The 20,506-nt window shown below is 42.3% G+C and overlaps 1 protein-coding gene across 5 annotated transcripts in view; it reads left to right on the forward strand.

The window, feature by feature from the left end:
* The window catches only part of FMNL2 (formin like 2), a 297,033-nt gene extending 277,450 nt beyond the window's left edge, over positions 1-19,583 (forward strand). For 2 of the 5 annotated variants that reach the window (XM_090279847.1, XM_090279811.1), the window contains 10 exons: positions 334-536; positions 2,113-2,347; positions 3,393-3,461; positions 3,585-3,665; positions 4,939-5,068; positions 7,575-7,738; positions 8,716-8,817; positions 11,316-11,414; positions 12,110-12,233; positions 17,528-19,583. In XM_090279847.1, coding sequence (XP_090135973.1) covers positions 334-536; positions 2,113-2,347; positions 3,393-3,461; positions 3,585-3,665; positions 4,939-5,068; positions 7,575-7,738; positions 8,716-8,817; positions 11,316-11,414; positions 12,110-12,233; positions 17,528-17,637 — 1,317 coding nt within the window. In that variant the 3' untranslated portion in view covers positions 17,638-19,583. Of the gene's footprint in view, positions 1-333; positions 537-2,112; positions 2,348-3,392; positions 3,462-3,584; positions 3,666-4,938; positions 5,069-7,574; positions 7,739-8,715; positions 8,818-11,315; positions 11,415-12,109; positions 12,234-14,064; positions 14,191-15,643; positions 15,738-17,527 lie in introns of all 5 variants that reach the window. The other 3 variants (XM_090279837.1, XM_090279828.1, XM_090279820.1) reach the window with 3 other exon arrangements.
* The last annotated feature ends 923 nt before the right edge of the window (positions 19,584-20,506 follow it).

The raw sequence follows: 20,506 nt of genomic DNA on the forward strand, positions 1-20,506 counted from the left end.
GGCATAAAACTCTTTATTAAATTATAAGTTAATAAGGATTTAATAGTCACACTCACTAGCTGGTTTGATGGATAGTTTTAGTCTGTGGTGGCCTTTCCTGCAACCTAATTACTGAAAGGCATTTGAATTGGCTGGTTGGGATCAATTGTCTACTTTAGATGTTCACCTCTGCATGTGAGGCATAAGTCACACTCGAACACAAACAGGAAAGTAGAGCTAGCCATGGTGAAACAGTATTGAGTAGAGAATGTAAGTTCTTGAACACTTAAGAAATTGAGTAGTGGCTTCCTGACTTAATTTTTAACTATAATCCATTTGTTCTCTCTACCCCAGGATTTAAATGTGGATGAATTTGAGGAAATATTTAAGACAAAAGCCCAAGGTCCTGCTATTGACCTTTCTTCAAGCAAACAGAAGATAACACAGAAGGGATCCAACAAAGTGACGTTACTAGAAGCAAATAGGGCCAAAAACCTTGCCATAACCTTAAGGAAAGCTGGCAAGACTGCTGATGAGATCTGTAAAGCTATTCACGTGTAAGTTCAAGGCATTCTGGAAAACAGTATTTTAATAAATATCGGATCAAAACAAGAAAGTTATGCATTGGTAGATGACAGAAATAGTTCAATAGTGAGGCAAGATCTAAGATAAAAAATGGAGCAATTTTTGATATCCACACACCAGAGAATCTCTTTGTTACATAGACGTAACTTCAGAGTTTAATAAAATGTTAACACCAAAGGGGTGGACCAGAAATTACCCTCGGGAGTGCTATCTTAGAATGAGTAATTATAATTGTTTTAGAAGAATAAGAATGGCATTATGACATGTATTATCTTGGTCCGTTCTTTTATGTAGGTCTACAGCAGAGCTTACATAAAAGGAAAGTTGAGTGAAGTATTGCAGTTGCTAAGAAAAGGAGAAAACATCAGCTTTCTCTAGAGTATCTGAATTTTGAGTACAAATTCGATGGCATTTATGGATAATAAAATTTCAGCGACAGATGCTGCACTTACAATACAGATGCATGTTTTAATTTATAACCATGGGAATGTGATTTCTGTTGCTTTTAGTGCTGCCAGGACATTTTAAACAAAGTTCAGTGTTTTTATGTTTCTTTCTTTCTTTTGATTTATTTTGTTTTTATACTTGAACAGCATGGAAGGCATTGGTTTTATTTACTTTTCTATTAGAATATTTCTACTCTTCATATGGTCATAGTGATTTTCAGATATGATAAGGATGTTATTAGATGTTTTAGGAACTCAGTCATTATAAATTGGCACTTCATCACTTTTGATCAGGGATTCCTACAGCAGTAAGTGGCCCTGAGAAAGCATTTGCTCCAATTTTATGTTCTCAGCCGGGATCATAATCTAATAGTCTCGTGCATCCTATAGTCTGTTCTAATTTCTGATGTTGAAACTTGTGTGCACTTTGGTTTTTAATTTTTATATACCTTGTTTGCCATGATGATTAAATATAATTGTATTATTTTGCTGAACAAAGATTGTCCAGAGAATGAAGTAGAGGTTGTAGCAGATACTTTGTTGTTTAAATTGAGCATACATCCACAAAAACCTGGTATTCCTCCAAGGGATGTGTATACATTTAAGCCAAAATATCCATATGGTGCAGTCATTTAGATGCATTTTTTTTCCTGAGAAAGAAAATATATACCAGACTGTTGGCTTGATTGAAATATTTTACAAAGTTCACCTGATAGTCTGTTATTGCATGTATAATATTAATCTCCTAATTAGCAGTATATAGCATGCCTAAAAAACCATGTCCTTGAATGGGTTAACCATCAGATACGTCAGCCTCTCTCTGCCTCCTCCTGCTGTGATTTACTGCTGAGTTCTAGAGGTTTAGAGCTATGCTAGCAGCTTAAAAACTGATGTGGTGATGTGATAAGGTTCAGGTTTTCAGGAAGGACCAATGAGGGAGCTTGATGCACAGTCAAGAGCCAGTATGGAAGCAGGGGGAGCGTTGCCACCGTTCAATTGCGAGGAATTGATTTGTTGGCTCATGAGCTGGACCAGATGGAGGTGTGGCTAAAAGGGTAGGAGGTTTTCTCCCTGACACTGACATGTCCACATCTGTCTTCAGATTTGACTTGAAGACACTGCCTGTAGACTTTGTTGAATGTTTGATGAGGTTCTTGCCAACTGAGAATGAGGTGAAAGTGCTCCGGCTCTATGAGCGGGAAAGGAAGCCTGTGGAGAACCTGTCGGATGAAGACCGATTCATGATGCAGTTCAGTAAAATTGAGAGGCTCATGCAGAAGATGACCATCATGGCCTTCATTGGGAACTTTGCTGAAAGCATTCAGATGCTGACTCCTGTGAGTGGACCAACTGCCAGGGGAGGAGGTTCTAAGAGATGTAGAATCTTTTTCGCTTGTTTAAGTCTCTCAGAATTGTACTTAGTGCCATGAACTGTAAAGATGCTTCCCCAGAATTTTCTAGATTCCATTTTTACTTTAGCCATCCTTTTCCTATGGCATATGCCGAATAAATTTGAAAGGGTGACTTTCCATTTTCCATGTTGCTGTTCTCCCTAGAGAATGCCATGTTCTGTGCCTGCAGGTATCCTCTGGGTTTTAAAGTGCATGTCAATATAGAGGACAAGAAAAAACCATTTTCTCAAAATTAGCGCCCTCTGGTTCTCTGGTTGGGTTGGCAAGACTGAAAATGTGAATTTCATTTACAAAAACGAGCCCATATCTTTAGTGAACAGGTTTATTGGCTTTCATTGGAAGCATTAAATTTATCACAAGCATCTTCTTCCTTGGAGGTTTGTTACAGTGTACTGTGGTGATGTAGAAGTTATAGCCAACCATCTCTTGTTGCTTTTTATTAACCTGGGAGAGATTTATGAATATCATAAAGATAACTATCATAAAAAGTTCTTTCCCAGTCTATTTCTAAATAAACTTTGTTAATAATTGTTTATAGTAGTATGTCTTCAAAACATATTTTGAGAGCTTCTGGAGGGTTGTTATATTCCTTAGCTGTTTTGTTTTCATTCTTGGACAGCCCCATTGGTTTAAAAATATAAATTGTATTACATGATTAGAGGTAGAAGGTAGAGAATAGAGTTCTAGAAGATGCTGTTATAGGATTTGTGATAAGCAAGTTCTGATATTACTTCTTATTTCAAATACCTTTAGAGAAGAGCTTGCATGTAATGAAGTGGTTACCTAAGGCCTAGGAGACAACTTAAATTTATGTTTAGGAAAAATAGAATCTTAACATTAAGGCTTTATGGTCTAAATGCAGGCCTGTTTTCTTCTGTGTTAATTTTTAGTTTCCAGTTAGAGTTGCCCATTTGTAACATCTTTTTGTGTTCTTTTTTTCCTCCCCTCCCTTCCTTTGACTGGAATCTAGCAACTGCACTCAATTATAGCAGCATCTGTCTCTATAAAGTCATCTCAAAAACTCAAGAAAATTCTAGAGGCAAGTGAAGTTTTCCTCATATGTGTACAGAAGAGCTGACTTGTCCGCTGTGTTTCTCTGCCTGGACTGGTGCTGATGGGCTTTGCTTTGCTCTCTCTTTTTTTTTTTTTTTTTTTTTTGCAGATCATCTTGGCCCTTGGGAACTATATGAATAGCAGTAAACGAGGCGCAGTTTATGGATTTAAACTTCAGAGTTTAGATCTGGTGAGTGGACTAAAAGGAATATAAGAGCTATATGAGGGATAAAACAGCTGGCAAAGATTAAGTCTTGGAGCAGCCCGAGTATGCTCTTGGAAGTGGGGCGGGATGCTTTGATGCAGATTCTCTGCTAGTGGGAGGACCAATTGGTACACAGTTTCTGGAACAGCATTTGGCAACAGGCACTTAGAACCTTAAAAATGCTCATACCCTTTGACCTACTATTTCCATTTCTAGGAATCTATCCTCAGGACTCTGAATGATGGATGCTGTATTTGATTTATAATTGCAAATAATTAACAAAAATGTAAAGAGCCAAGAGTTTGGGAAATGATTAAATACGGTATAACAATAGTTAATACGTGACCTCTTCTTCCACTATTAGAATACTTACAAAGAATTTTCAAAGAAATAGATGATTTTGTGTTGAGAAAAGAAAGCAGGATATACATTGAATGTACAGTTCAATTTTATCTATGAAAAATAGGCAGGAAAAAAACTGAATAGAAGTATGTTTGAAATATTTACCGAGAGGCTAGATGGAGTTAGGGGATTTGTTTTTGAACTGCTTCTTTATACTTTTCTGTCTTTTCTAAACATTTCTGTGTTTTTCCTGGATGGAAAGGGTGCTCTGCTTTTCAGAGTTGCCTGACTTCTGTAAATGGGACCAGAGAAAATCCTGCTGGCAGTCTCTCCCCCAGGCTGTATGGGGCTGATGTGGCTTCCATGTGGGAAGGTGGGACAGTGGGCTGGGTCCGCAGCCTCGGGGAAGACATTGTTATTTGATAGGGGGTATCCAGTTCTGTCCCCGAGGACATCATGGTTCCATGGGCATGTCCGATTTGGGTCATGAGAGGCTAGGGACTGAGAGGGGCTGAGCTAAGAGCCCCCCATGTGCAGGGAGAACCGTGCACACCTGCAGCACTCCAGCTCTGGGCCTGCACTTTGGCGAGCACTGGAACTGGGGTCTCCCCACTTTTGAGCCAGGAGAGGCAGTACAGCAGATGTGGGGTGTGAGGGAAGGTGTGGGATCAGTTCTAGGTGCTTGGAGTCATCCCTGAAGTTGAGTGTATCCCCTGGTCGGGAAGTTGTCATTTAAAAATCAGTGGGCTGGTTCATCAAAGAGCAGATCCAATCTTGCCTCTCCTGTGGGAATGCTTTTGTCCATGTGGGGGCACCTGTACTCTGCTGTTGACTGGGAGAAATTCATCTGAGAGGAACTTTTCTGTCCCCCCCCCCCCCCACCTTTCACTCTAACTTTATTTCCTTTTGTGTTCAGCTTTTAGATACAAAGTCAACAGACCGGAAGCAAACACTGTTGCACTATATATCCAATGTTGTAAAAGAAAAATATCACCAAGTGTCTCTTTTCTATAATGAGCTTCATTATGTGGAGAAGGCCGCTGCAGGTACTGGTCTTCAGTTCTTACTGTCACTCTTGGGTGGGGAATGCCTTTAATCACGGTGGGGCCAATGTCTGCCGGAGAAAACACTCTTCAGAACCTCTTCAAAGAGGCACGGCCAAAACATCCAGCTCTGAGCGGGAGCCCATTCCTGGGAGCAGTACTGAAGTTGGACATGAAGGTGACCTCTCTCGATGTCCTCTCTGTAAAGATCCAGGTTTCTGGGGTTCATGCACCTTCCCTCTTCCATTTTTTTGCCCTTTTTATTCTGTGGCTATTGTTTCCAATAAGAGAATGGGAATCTGAGAATCACCCCCAACAAACACTTTTGATTTTCCCCAACAAACACTTTGATTTTGTGATGTTTCCACGTGCCTTTGGCCTGAAAACAAGTTAAATTTTCAGTACATCTTGGCTGGTTGTTACTTTGCTGTGACAGTTACGCATTTTCTCACTTAAAGCATCAGTGATTCTGAGATAGCTGGGCTGTACTAGGTACTTGTATCCACGTGTTAGAGATGAGAAAACTTACTTTTTCAGAGATTAAATGCCTTGCTCAACATCACATGGGTCACAAGTAATAGGAACAGGACTAGAATCCTAGAACCTAGGTTGTCTTCTCATCCAGTGTATCACCCAAGGTACCATGTCTTCTCAAAAGAGTATTAGGTTAGAAAGAGGAACAACATGCAGCTTGACCTCAGAGTTAGTTATAAGTTGTGATTCCCAAATTATGACCTTGAAATAAGGTGTTTATTACAAACTCATATCCCTGAGGCCTACCCAGGACTTACTGAATCGAGCCTTTCAGGCTATCACAACAGTTTGCATGTCCATTGCAGCCTGTGTACTTACAGGCATAATCAAGTTTTACTTATCTTTTTAAAATTTATGTTTCAATTATAGTTGACATACAATATTATATTAGTTTCAGGTGTACAAGAAAGATAACGCTGATAAGTCTGGCACCCCCCTGACACCATCATAGTCATTAGGTACTGACCGTGTCCCCATGCTGTACTTACCATCCCCATGACTTATTTTTATAACTGGCAGCTTGTAGTGTTCACCTTTTACACCCTCTCCCCAGTCTTGCAATCATCAAAATGTTCTCTGTATGTATGAGTTTAAGTCTTATTTATCTTTATAATTCCCTTTTCCCCTGAGCAGTTGATCGTGGGAATAAATGAAGGAGAAAGTGAACACATGAATGAGCAGCGAATGAACAAGTGAATGAATGAATGAATGAGGTGACACACTGTTGCTGGGATGGGTGCTGCTAAGCCGTGACGGAGCTGAGAGGCAGGTGGAAATGGTGCTGTGATTGTGGAGGGCTGTGCGGCACAGGCTGTGACAGGGCTGCGGGGGTCAGGGCTCACTTGCGCTGGTCCCAGGATTTCTGTTCCGGCAGAGAGATTTTCCTCCTTACAAGTTTTCCTTTGGCTAATTTAGAGGAGTTCTTTAGTGTCACAAGTGTAATTTTTAAAAAAGTTTTAAGAAATTCCTATCTTACTAATTAGCACCTTTTGTTTGACCCAGATGAGATTCCCCAAAAGTGTCATTTGAGAAAACTCATTTGGAGAAAATGAGGAGATAGAGGAAGTCTCTGGCTGAGTTGTTTTCTGTGTTTGCTTCCTGGTGCCCCCGTGAGCTGACACGGACCCTATACCTTCACTCACTCACACTCGCTCCTTTGTGGAGCCAGTGAACCTTTATGATTCCCTGCTGTGTGCTTGGCACTGTCCTAAGCATTGAGGAGCCAAAGATGAATAAGACAGTGTGAGTCTAGTGAGGGGAAAGCGTACTGCATTTTTCTGTAACCCATCTATGAGCAGAGCTGAGTCAGGCCGTGGGAGCCAGAGCGGGGGCCTGGACCTTCTGCAGGAGGTTGCAGGGGCCTACCTGCTCTAGGAGGATTCCCTGCTGTGCATGGAAAGGTTCATGCTGATAAACCCTCCTGAAGCAGGGAAGGACCGCTGAACAAAAAGAAGCTGCCCAAGGCTGTCTTGGGTCCAAGCGGTCAATACAACTGAAGTTCAACAGGTAAAGTGCTGCCCCCTGCTGGAAAGCCACAGAAATGCAAATGCAAAGAGTTCAAAGTGTTATCTTCTTACCTCTGTAGGCCAACCAAAGGGCCATCAGCTCCTATAAGAGAAATAGAAGAGTAGTATGAAAACACGGAAGGTGGAGTTCGTGGTTGTTTCCTGAACTCCATCTCTGCCACCTCCTAGCTCTGTGACCTAGGACAGACTGCATAACCACTATGCTGATTTTCCTTGCCGGTAAAATGGGCTAATGGTACAAATGGATTCTTGCATATAAAGAATTTAATGATAGTCAGCACTTGGTAACTTATTTATATGAAAATATTTCTACTCTAAAAGCTGGAGATGAGATCTAAGACCCTTGAGTAACCCCAGTATTCCACTGAGAGCTGGGCTTACCAGCCAGACTCACTGTGGTTTTGACTTGCTGGTTGAGGTTCATGGGAACATTGCTTTCTCTGCTTCAGTCTCCCTCGAGAATGTTTTACTGGATGTCAAGGAACTCCAGAGGGGCATGGACTTGACCAAGAGGGAATACACCATGCATGACCACAACACGCTACTGAAGGAGTTCATTCTCAGCAACGAGGGGAAGCTGAAGAAGCTGCAGGACGATGCCAAGATCGCCCAGGTTTGTATCTGTGCCCCCAACAGCCACAGAGGAGAACTGATTGGGTCCCTTAAAGTCACCTGGGGTGCTGGCCTAGGATTTGGGGGGAAATTGCCTCCTGTCTACTGAAGGTAGAATTCTTATGTAGCTTGTGATTATTGAGGGGGAGGGGAGTATCTTTATAGCTATTGTACCTGGAAGGGCTCCTGTCTTACTCCTTGTCTTCTCTAATTTGGGTGTTTCACCCTCTTCTCTAGAGGCCTTCCCTCCCCCAACTCCTCCCCATTCACCTCTAGGCTTCCTGTATGTGAGTCCTGTATTCAGTTCAGCCCACATGTGTCAGGCCCATGCTCAGCAAAGCAGTGTTCCCAGTGTGTCGGGTTGCTTTGGCCTTTGACCTTGAAATATTACACTGCCCTGGGGGGTCAAGTCTACGCACTTGAAAAACAGTCAGTACGGATTGCATACCATCATAGCAGGGAAGGCAGGGTGTTGTGGGACTCAGAAAGCGGATATGGGGCAATGGCTTTGATTTGAGGCCACTGGCTGTGTCACAGATGGGTGCCAACAGACACTTGAATGTCCCTGCAGCAGGGACGTGACAAGGAGCAGTGAAGCAGCAAGTTGGGATTCAGAATATGAGTGACTTCTAAGATCCCCTCTAACATTGTTAGTTTTAAGGAGTTCTGCCCTGGCCTTAGAAAGCTAATGGAAGAACAGGAGTGCAGGTGCACAGGTGTGTGTGTGTAGGTGTATGGAAGTGGCAAGGGGTCACAGAAAGGTATCCCTGTGCAGTGCTGTTGCCTTCTGGCTGCCTCTGACCAGGCACTGGTAGGAAACGCGGGGCTCTGAAGAATTGTGGGTTGCTGTTGGGGACAGATTCGCGGAGCTACAGGAGTCATGTGTAGTCATTGCTGCTTTGCTACAACTCTTCATCCAGAGCATCAAGTTCAAATGCTGGAACTAATGAAATTCAAGAGAAATCTGCTTTTCCACAGGATGCCTTTGATGATGTGGTGAAGTATTTTGGAGAAAATCCCAAGACGACACCACCCTCTGTCTTCTTTCCTGTGTTTGTCCGGTTTGTGAAAGCCTACAAGGTAAACAGGAATGCAGTGTCCTTAGAGCATGGTGTCCTTGGCATAACTTTTCAAGTGGGTGCCCTTTCAGAGCTGGGTCTGAGTCTCAGCAGTTCTGTAGAGGCTGCCACTGTTTTGGGAGCAGCAGATCTGGGTGGTCAGTGAGACAGCAGCCTCTGGCCCAGGGAGGCTGAGCGCTCCTGGGCCCTCAGCCCTGCGTGCCCCGTGTCTCACCCCCAACTGGTCCTGGGGCTCAGGCTGCTCCTTGAGGCCAGTGAGATGCTCCAAGACATTGCCGCCCCATTGACTGTCCACCCTCACAGGCATGTTGAAGGACTTAGAAAATCCAGGCCTCCCTTGGTGGTGAGCAGGTGGGAGGAGTGAGCCCTGGTCTGTGGCCTGGTGCTGTGGCTGAGGTCCGGAGCAGCCTGCCGGGGTTGGTCCTCCCCAGGCATGCAGGCCGTCTAGACCAGCGCTTCTCTCATGTGGGCTGAAGGAGGGCACCAGGAGGATGGTTGTTCTCTGTTCCTTCACGTGTACTTATCCTTACGTGTTTAAACTTCAGTCACCTGTAAAGTACTCTTCATTTGATGCAGTACACCTATTGAAACTTTTTCATCGGCTCAAAAGAGATTTTGAACTCGATTTTAATGCCTTTTAGTGCTTCTGCTGTTTTTTGTCTTACCCCTTCCACGTTAGCAAAACGTTTCCATTTGAGGACTTTTTCATCTGGGGAAACAATAAAAAGTCACTCAGTGTGAGATCAGGTAAATAGGGAGGGTGGGGCATGAGGGGTCGTGCCTTTTTGGTTTTTGGTCCAAAACTGCTCCACACTCAGTGTGGTGTGAGCAGGTGTGCTCATAAATCATCCATCATGAAATGGGCAAACACATTGAAAGAGTCTTCAAAAAAAATTTACTGAAGCTGAACACAGCCTTTCACAACAACACCAGCTGGTACACTGATACAGATGGGTTCCCAGAACACTCACCTAGCGAAGGAAGCCTGTACTCAAGGGCCTACTCTGCAGAAGATAATTCAGGGATTTTTGGTCCCCTCTCGTACATTTTTGAGAAATAGCCTTTTGGAAATAGTGGGTCACTTTTGCAGCCCCACGAGAGACTGATGGCTTTGGAGAACCATCCTTGGGCCTTCTATTGAAACTCAAAAGATTTAGCCATCTCCTCTCAGTGTGGCTTCATGTAGCGGGGATGTCATAAACTGTTTGTGAAAGGAAAAGGGCATTGGAAGTGAGGACAAACGCAAATACAGCACAGAGTGCTGTGCAGGGCACGGGGCTGGGAGCAGTGAGGGCTGCTGGGCGGCAGCGCTGACTGCGGCACTCTGGGCTTTGCCGGCCACGGTGCTAGCGTGCTGCAGGGATGGCTCAAGGCAGCTCCTGTTCTGTGCTGGGATCCCATTTTTTTTCACATAAAAAATGGTAAGTTTCAGTCTAAAGAGAAAATATATGCTATTTTTAAATTGTATAATATTCATCAGGCTGGAAAGTGGCTCTGGTTGGTCTCAAAAGCTGATGCTTCAGCAGGGACATGTGTAGAGGAGAGGAAAAAGAAGCTGCCCTTGGGGACCTGTGGGGTGTCACAGGCCAGAGTCTATCAGGGATCCCCTTCCACATCGTTTCTCCCTGCAGCCCTGGTAGTTGGCGCCACGAGGCACTTGCGGTCAGGCAGTGAGGTTATGGGAAGATTTACTTGCCCGAGGTTGTATATAACAAGGAACCTGCCATCCTGACCCTGACCCAGGACTTTGTGCATAGGTTTTAGGATGACATCCCTTCCTTTCTTTCTCATGTTCAGTTCAATTTGAAACTTGAAACAAAAGCCAGAGAGATCAAAATGTAAACTATTACTGATAAAAAAAAAAACTGGGTTGGAGTATATGGTGTGTATCTGTGAGTTTACACTTCAGCCCTAAATTATATGACTTAACCAGTTCACAGCTAGACTACTAGAAGTCTCTTTAGGGAGGCTGACTTTGGAAGAGAGGATACCCAGAGGGCTGAGTTGAGGCGAGCCTGTGTGATTCATTGTCCCAGATTTATCAGGCTATTCACTCTGCCCCTGAAGGAGACAAGAGGCAAGGGAGTGGAGGCCTTCCGCTAATAGTGGGTGGAAGGAGAGGTAGCTGAGGAGTCAGAGAAGCTTTAGGTAGGTACACAGATTCTGGGAGCAAAACAAACTCACTTAAAAATCACTGCACAGAGTTGCCAATCAGGTAGGTCCCCTCCACACTTTTGGGACTGGGACTGAGCAGTGCTGTGAGCAGGGACCGGGAGAGAATACCTGAGTGAGGTAAATCCCAGCTACTCAACTTGGATAGAGGTCACAGTGACCAACAGGGAAGCCCCGAATCAGCATTATATGTAGGCAGAAAGTAAAGATTACAGAGTTTTCCATTTACTCTACTTCCTGGCTCACCAGGGATTCTTGCAGAATGAATTAGGGATCTTGACTGCTGTTTCCACTGACATATCTTTTGATTCTTTTGACTTCACCCAGCAAGCAGAGGAGGAGAACGAGCTGAGGAAAAAGCAGGAGCAAGCACTCATGGAGAAGCTCCTGGAGCAGGAAGCGCTGATGGAGCAGCAGGATCCAAAGGTGAGGAGCCGTGGGCTCTGTGATGGCCGTCGTGTAACGGGTCCGGGTGGCCCCTTGGGGGCAAGCAGGAGCGACGGGCAAAGGCCAGACGCGCACAGAATTCCTCATCACCCCTTCTAGGGCTCGGGAACATGGCAAAGGGAGATTTGTTCATTAGTAACTTCGTTCAGCAAAACAGCTAAGAGCATGTTTGTGTGGCATTTCTCAGTTTACAGAGACCTGGAACTTAAAGCTCAGTTGGGTTGCTGTGCAGAGAGGCTGTATTTGATGCCGGGACAGCTTATTGTCCAGGGAGGGCTTGGCGGGCATGTGCGGATGCTGGCCCTGCTGGCTTGAGGGCTTTGCTGGGAGGAATGGGCGGAGCATTCCATGGAGGGGACATCATAGGTGAAGACTCACAGATCCAACTGGTCTTCATCATGACCCTTTGCAACAGAGTTTAGGAGGTCAGGGGTTATCACCATAGGATCCAGCCTTCCCATCACTACCAGTGGATTTTTGTGGGTTCTTCAGTGAAAGTTTGTTTTCTTCTCAGAGGCTTTCTGGGTTTTTCTCTGTTTGCGCCCCGTGTGGGCTGGTGCTGTTTCTGTTTTCGGTTGAGGCTGCACGTTAGTAACAATGTTGAGACTCATTCTTGATTTTCTCAACCCTCCAATGGGTGCTGGTCCCACTAATCCCTGCTTCTTTCTTCTTAGTCTCCTTCTCACAAATCAAAGAGGCAGCAGCAAGAATTAATTGCGGAATTAAGAAGGCGTCAAGTTAAAGATAACAGACACGTATATGAAGGAAAAGATGGTGCCATTGAAGATATTATCACAGGTAAAAGATGTTTCCTCCTCGTGGCCCATGGAGATCTGCTGGTCTCACCCATACTGGCCTCTTGCAGATTTTGCTGCCTCCTGTCCAGGGTTTACAGTTCTTCAGTTGACTTTAATAAGATCCAGAATTAGGCAGAGAGTCTGAGCTAGTGTTTGAAGTATATTTATTGTAGCCTATATATTGCCTATCAAAGAACCCCAACACTCTCTATAGAATCTCTTTATTTCTCAATGTCATTGAAACCCTTGAGAATTCCCCAGGGCGCCATCTCCTGATGGTTCTCCATTGTCTTCCATTTGTCACCATGCTCTATTTTCTTCCTGGCAGCCAGCCACTCCTGCCTGATTAACAAATGCTATGGTAAGACCCATTCAGGGGTCTGTGTTACCAGTCAGTACAGATTTCTCCAACATGCTCTTTAAAAGCCCCTTTGCTTGTTCACAGTAACCAGTAACTGAAGACAAGGACATCAGGAGTTGGTGCTTTCATTCAGAAGGGCCCTTCTGCCAGCTGAGGATGGTGCCTAACCCAGCTTTGTTTTTTCTGATGACGTAGCTTTGTGTGTTCTGCTGGAACCAATTTCATAGAGTTTCTGCCTTCCTCTTACAGACTGAGGCAGTTATTTGGACCACTGTCTGGTGGCAGTGGCTGTAAGCCACTTTCCTTTCATGTCTATTGCATAGGAATACTATTTATCAGCTTCTAAGATGCTAAAACTTTTTATTGTGCAAAATATTTTAAATGTGAAAAGGTAGGGAGACTGTGTGATGAGATTCCATATAACCTCCACCAATGAACTGTGTTCAACTCTGGGCCAGTCCTGTTAGTTGCCTGCTTCTACCTACTCCCTGGTCCCCAACCCAACCTCTGGGATTACTTTGAAGCAATTCCAAGACAATTTCATGTGGAAGTATATCAGTAGTATCTTCAAAAGATAAGGACTCTTTAGTAAAGCAAATATACCCACAGTACCATTATCATACATCTCCTAAACTACTTCTTGATATAAAATATCTAGTCATTATTCACATTGCCCCAATTGCTTGAATTTTTAAAAACTCTTACTTTTTAAAATCTTCTGCTTTTGACTTCCCATTTCTTGTTGATAGCTTAGTTGGCTTTGTAAATAAGAATCCCAAACTGCCAAAATCACAAATTTTTTCACCAGTTCAGACCCAAGGAAATAAGAGACTAAAAAGGAAGTCAATGAAGAGTTTCTTGCCCAGAGTAAAGCAGAGTAAGTTCTGAGTGACTGGTGAAAATGCTGGTCTCTGTATGTGTACAGACATTTTCTGTACATGTGTGCCTGCTGGTACCTCAGCGTTCACCCACTGAGGGGGTACTGTGCACTGAGCAGCACCAGGAACAGATCTCCTTGGGTAAGCTCTCTTTGTCTCAGTGCTACAATAAGATGAACTTGCAGGTGGAGAAGCATTCAGCCTTGCACTCTGAGAGGTCAGAGATCCTCTTCATCAGTCTGCGCTCCACCTCAATGACACCTGACTTGTAAATTGAACAAAATGTTGTTTTCCTTTGCCTGACATAATTATGAGTCTACCATGGGAGGGGACAGTGCAGAACTGCTTATGGGGCATTATTTATTTTTCCTGGAGTAATTTCCATTTTGTAACCCACAACCAAACCCCAGATTGAGTGATTCTTAGATTTTAGGAGCTCACTCCGGTATATACTGCCTTCCCCCTTTCCTGCTCACCTGCCCCATCTCCTTCCCCAGGTATGATTAACAAAGCACTAACCGTGTACTAATGCGATAGATCTTGGCTTTTTTACTCTCTTCTGTTTGTCTTGTTTGGCTGTCGTTTTGATGCAGTGCTGAAGACTGTGCCCTTCACTGCTCGCACCGCCAAGCGTGGCTCTCGATTTTTCTGCGAACCTGTTCTTACTGAGGAATACCATTACTAAACTATTACTCTTTCTCACCTGATGCTCTTGAAAGGTTGCTACATTTTTTTTTTTTTACCTCCTATGACCCTCTGTGTGTCTGTCAGGGCCACACAACATGCTAGCATGAAACTGCCATGTCCACCACATTGTGTTTGCTGTCATCTTCATGCTGCATGGTTTTGCACTTCAGTCCTAACTGCCTGCTCATGGCCACTTTCAGTACATCCTGAATCCACATAGCTGCGACGGTCTGGGTGTGTGAGAGCTGAATTATAGGATTGCTTGAAGAAATTTTCAGGAAAGTAGTAAATAAAGCTCTTCTTTGAGAATCAGGATTGGGACCAACTAGATTGCTTATAAGATTCTTGCACTAAAATCTTTGAACAAAAAATAATAGTCATTAATAACAGTAGCAACTACACCAAACATTTATTGAGCACTTACTGTGTTCTAACAGGTTTTCAAGGTAGTAAGTCAGCCTTCTTTTTGTACTCATTTAACACGCTTTGTTAGAAAGTGAGCTGCCACATAAGCACTCAGGAATGTAAGGCACTCTAAAGTTGCAAAATGCTTTTCAGAAGGAACTGAGCTATGTACCACTGTAAACTGGGCCTCATGCCGCCTGTAGCCGTCATCCACAGTGTCATGGAGCTCACAGTACGAGCTTAACACAGGGAGCCCCTTCAACCCGGAAGCCTGTATAAGCTGATAGAAGGCAATCCATTGCTCAGCAGTCCCAGGTTGGAGTTAGGCTGTTAGGCAGGAAATGAAATCAAAGGCTTAGGAGCCCCTCACCGTCGTATCCCATTCATGCTTCTTCACTACATTCCATGTCAAACCCAGGGTGTTTCTTCTGTGATGAGATCCAACACTAAAAGCAAATACCTCTCTTCACAAAATGCCACTGGTGTTAGAATTAAAAAAAAAAAAAAAACAAATTTTCCCAAGAAGTAGCTGCCTGGGCTTAGGTCCTAATGCCTAGATAAGGAACAATGTTCTCTGCAGTGCCCAATTGATAGAAAAGAGACAAGGGCAGCATGAACTCTAATTGGAAATTGATGTTTGACTCCCACGCTGAGATTGACATGGAACTGCATATGTTTGTGACATTACATAATTGCACTTGTTGTGGATGTTTGTCTCTGAAGACATCAAAGGACATGGTGTATTGTTGGCTGCTGTGCAGTGTACTTACCCACCAATGCTTATTAACAAGGCTAGAAACTACTTGGCTAATGTTTACTGTCAGTTTTGCTGCTGGACTGTCTCATTCTGGAGCCAGACTTCAAAGCAGCTTGGATCTGGGTGGTCAGCAAACTGGATGGGAAGACACCTCACCTTCTCCCTTGTTTTATCTAACGGCTCTTGTAGTAATGGCCTCCCACTCTCTTATTCTGTTGGCTAACATGCCCAGGAATGTTAAGCACTAAGTTGAATTGCTTTTCATTTTCATCCCATTTTTATTTAACCATCATTTTGTGTTTTTGTTTTTGTTTTCTGTTTAGCTTTAAAGAAGAATAATATCACTAAATTTCCAAATGTTCACTCGAGGGTAAGGATTTCTTCTAGCACACCGGTGGTGGAGGATACACAGAGCTGGCAAGCATCACTTTTTACTTAGCTTCCTCCTCTCTCTGTATGCAGATCAGTGGTTTCAATCTATGGCTGAGGGTGATAACTGGTGAGAGTCTAGCCAGGGAGAAGTCTTTGTACCTCACTTTCAATGAGGCTGAGCCTCTCGGTTAAACTCTGGCCTGCTTCCGTGTTCTCAAGTGTGATGGCTTGGGCAAGGGTTGTTGCTGATTATTGTAATTGCTTTGGGTGCTAGGATTACTCTCTTCTTAGCTTTCGAGTTATTCAGTTAACCCCATTTTTATGTGAAGAAATTGAGAGCAGGTCCTGGCCAGGGAACATGAAGGATTAAGATCTTTAAAATTGATTGCTTAGAACTCTCAGAGACTACAGAGATATAGGTCATTGCATGTCCTTAGCCAGAAGTGGAGTTGTGACTTCCCCTTGCCACTCGGCCAGGAAGCAGTCTCCAGAGGATTAGGGCAGGCAAAACTAGACTTCACTCGAATCTAGTAGGGCAGGGTCACCAGTTTCAATGAGTCAGGAGCTGTGCTGAACCTGAGAGCCCCCTTCTTCCTCACACTCACTCAACTGGCTTATTTTTGCCATGTTAGAGTTTGGGTCCAGTATTGCCAACAGAAGTCAGAAACCCTAATTTTTATGTTAATTACCAATTTAAATATCAGGAAACTGTATTTAAAAATGTAGGTCAAGGCCAAACATTTTGTGGGCCAAGTATGGCCCATCAGCTCCATTTTTCAATCTGGTTAGATGAAGGGATAAAAAAGATCAAGTCTGGCTTGATTCTGTTGTGTTTCCCTTTCTAAAGGTAGAATGTTTCCTAATAAAAAATAAAAAATGCTGAGTTAATGAAAGGGAAATATATACTAAACAAAACGAGGGGAAGAAGAATGAAACCTGCTTTATTTTTTCACTATACCCTGACTCCATCAAAAGGAGGCTACCTGCTGGCGAGGCTACCTGTCGTATTCATCAAGAAAGTATGCTTCCTACTAAGAGTGCTTATTACCTAAATAATATTCTTCTCGTTCTTCCTACTTTATCCCTCCAGAACAGTGCCTCCTTGAGCTGATTTGCAGTGATTGAGTCATTCATTCAACAAGGCATTTAAAAAAAATGTTAGGCATTCTATCATGCATTTCCAATACAAATTGCAGAATGGAGAGGGGACCATTAAATTTATCCCCTTTAATGAAAGACAAAACTGCTGAGTGGCAGGAAAGAATGCTTGGGAATGGGGTATTGTTTTTATTTAGTGATTACTTTTATTTAGTCAGTTGAACACTATATTTCTAATTCACAAAATACTGACCTGAGCTAATATTAATGGCATAAAAATAATGGAATCTGTGTCTAAGCATAGATTCCTTCCTTGATTAAAACTTCAGATAAGATAGGACAGGGCAGTTGGTTTTATTTGTTTTGCAGCTTAAAATCCATTGTATTGTTTATATTTGTTTCCAGAAAGAAAAAACCCAAACACCTAATCCATAGTGATTTCCAGTTGAGGAAACATTTCAAAATAAGACTTAAGCTAGACTCTGGCCAGTGACAGAAGCAATCTCCTCTCCTATATATTTTCCTACAAGTTCCAGAATCCCACCAGTATTACATCATGTTTTGACTGTATATACAGAGGGCAAAGTACATGTGTTTGGCTTTACTCAGTGGGTTTGAAGGGCCCATTAGCAGACTCTTCTGCACAAGCTGCTTTGATTGGCTGCCAGCTGGTCTGTCTTGCTTAGACATGCTGTTCAAGGTTTGCGGTTCTCTCATTGGTGCTCTCCTCTTTACAGATCTTAGAAACCAACCATACAGACGAGCCGATGCGGTGAGGAGGAGTGTCAGGCGGCGCTTTGATGATCAGAACTTGCGTTCTGTTAATGGTACCGAAATAACCATGTGAACCTGAGACCTGACTGTATGAATAGAGGGTGTGCATGGAAGAAACTGTCCACGTGAACTTTATGTGCTACCATTTAACTGCAGCCTTGAACATTAGATAAAATATTCTAAGGGCTCAGATTTAGCAAACACCATCAGAATTTTAAAATGATGGGCTCTCCTTCCAACCTTTGTTAACAAGTGCCTAAAAGTACCTGCTCAGATTAATCAAAGGAATAGGACTTGATTTGACTAGGTATCTTTTTACATCAGTATGTTATTAATTTTTCAGATCAAATTATAAATTTCATATTACATGTATTACCTGCCATTGTGATTGTCCCATGATGGCCCACCATGGTTTCCTAACAAGGTGTAAATAACATGAATGCATCTGCTGTGGGCTTCCTTTGCTGATGTCTTTTAAGGAATTAATTTTGTGTTCCAGCCATACCCATCAACTTTGTATTTTTAAGGGCTTGCAACATGGAAGAAGGAAAAAGTCCCATGATAAACCCCTGTCCATAACCAAGGCCCAGCAAGTACAAACAGGATGCAATTACGGTAGCACGGAAGTTATTCAGCTGTCTCCTTTCACATTCTGCTACTTCTGTGCTGGAGTACCATGCCCTCCCTGTGAGAATCGCCTTATGAATGCGAGAATATGATGGCATACAGATGTAGGAAACTTATTTGCTGTACTGTGCTCTTCAGCTAGGGGCGGCTTTAAAAAAATAATGCAAGTGTTATTTATTAATTAGCACTAAAATTAACACCTCAGTAATCAGTGTTAAGATTTCTGAGGACCATTATGGGTCAAACCTGAGAACAGAAATCGGTGCCTTGCTAGCCAGGAAGTTATCTGTCAACACGTATTCAAGATGACTTCTGCTAGCAGAGTCTTGCCAAGTAACCTGGCCTTACTCTCCTCTGACAATCGGTTGTTGTTCCCCTCCTCCTTCCTTTTGTAAATTGGAGAAGATAGATTTGGTGTCATATATCAAAGCTGAGAACTTTTATTTCCCAGACTACTTTATATGGAATTGCTGAAATACATTGGGGTTAAGTTTAAATGGTATGTAGTGGGACTGAATGGCCAACTAAGCCAGTTATTTTTCCTTCCTCTCTGGCAGGGCACTTGATCCATTCCAAAGTCAAAAACTGGACTGAAGCTAATTTGTACTTTTCATAATATACATTCTGCTTCTGGCTTACCATCCTGGTACATTACATCAATATATTAATTGTAAAGTTTATTGTATAGTATTTAACCACTGAATTTCTTATTTTATGTTGTGCTTATGTGAACTCCTTGGTGAAGGTCCAATTTTCCTTGGATAATATGTAGTTATATATGATCTCTTTTCAAATGTACAGATATTTTGCTATAAAATTGGTGCAGTTTTTTATGGTTTTTACACTTCTCTTTAATTCCCACCTAAGCCTCTGGGTAATATTGTAAATATTGTTTAAAAATGCATCAGCCTATGCTATACAATCTGAATGTTATTTTAACTTATAGTTTTTTTAAATATATATATTTAACTACAAGGACAGTTTAGGGATCAGTTACATTTTACTTTAGCATACCTATTTACAGAAAGATTGCTTTTAAACTGCCACCTGCCAGCAAATTTTCACAAATGTGTACTTTAAAAAGAACATGCCAAGATTTTGTCTTTGTTAACTCAACATTCATTTTGACAATAAAGCTATTCAGCCATGAGATACACAATACGAATTGTTGGTCCTTTACCACAAGCAGCTGTTTTCCAAAGCTCAATGCTGATGAGCATGTTAAAAATACTTACTATTTATTAATCTGTAAATAGACAATAATGTTGGCATGTTCTTTTCTGTTTGTCTATTAATGGGCTTCTTAGCAATATTAGAATGTTTTATAAAAGCAGTTCATGTTACTTTTCTGGTCTTTTCATGGCATATGAGCAAATAAACTATTTACACTACTATCCTGTAACATGTTGTAGTCTTTCAATGTTATACTTTAGGGGTTTTGCCCGTTTTATGTATGCCTTTATCTTCTAGAAACAGGTGTGTCTTGGTGCTTAAACTCAGAATCTAAATGTATTTGGTTATCTTTTAAGTAAAATCCCTTCCTATACAAACTCTTGACCACTTGCTATGTGAATCAAAGTATACAATAGATTTTGGTAGTAAGGGATACACCTCCAAAAATCAAACTTACTAATTTATTCCTTCCAGTTATCATTGTAATGATACTCCTAAGTCATCAGGTAAGTTTAGTATATTGTTTTTAGTATATTCTTTCTAGGGAAGCAAGGAAATTTAGTGTTTCAGAAAACCATAGAAGTGGCTTAAAAACACCTTAGAGAGGTTTATTAGTCTTTTAAGATATTGTTACATTAGGTCTTTGTTCCCAATTCAGTGCTTTTTACTGCAGCAATAAGGTAGTTGAAACATTATTTTATAAGGGGGGAGGGGACCAATTTCTGCAGTCAGTCAGAATCTCTAGGTCTAAAGTGTACCAGAATAAAGTGCTTCATGGTATAAGAAATAATGTCTTTAATATTCTACAAATTCAGCAGGTACTCAAACCCAAAGGAAAGTAATAAGTTCAAATGAGGCAGAGATGCTTAGGTTTAAGGGAACTCCATACCATTAGCATCTGTTTTTTAAGATGTTTACTTTGATCCAGAATTAAGTCCCCCACTCCCAATTCTCCATCTAGCTCAAATCTAAGTCCACATCCGTTAAAATTGACAGCAATGAATGCCCAGTGACCCAGCTGCCTCAACACTGCTCTGCATGGAATGGGTCTGGCTGGTTCAACATCCTGGATTTTGTAGAATTACCTTAGTACTTGAAAATATGCTTTTATAGTAATAGCTTTATAATTCACATACCTAGTG

The sequence above is a fragment of the Furipterus horrens genome, unplaced genomic scaffold (assembly GCF_987537825.1).
Source record: "Furipterus horrens unplaced genomic scaffold, mFurHor1.1.pri manual_scaffold_1, whole genome shotgun sequence".
Classification (NCBI taxonomy): domain Eukaryota; kingdom Metazoa; phylum Chordata; class Mammalia; order Chiroptera; family Furipteridae; genus Furipterus; species Furipterus horrens.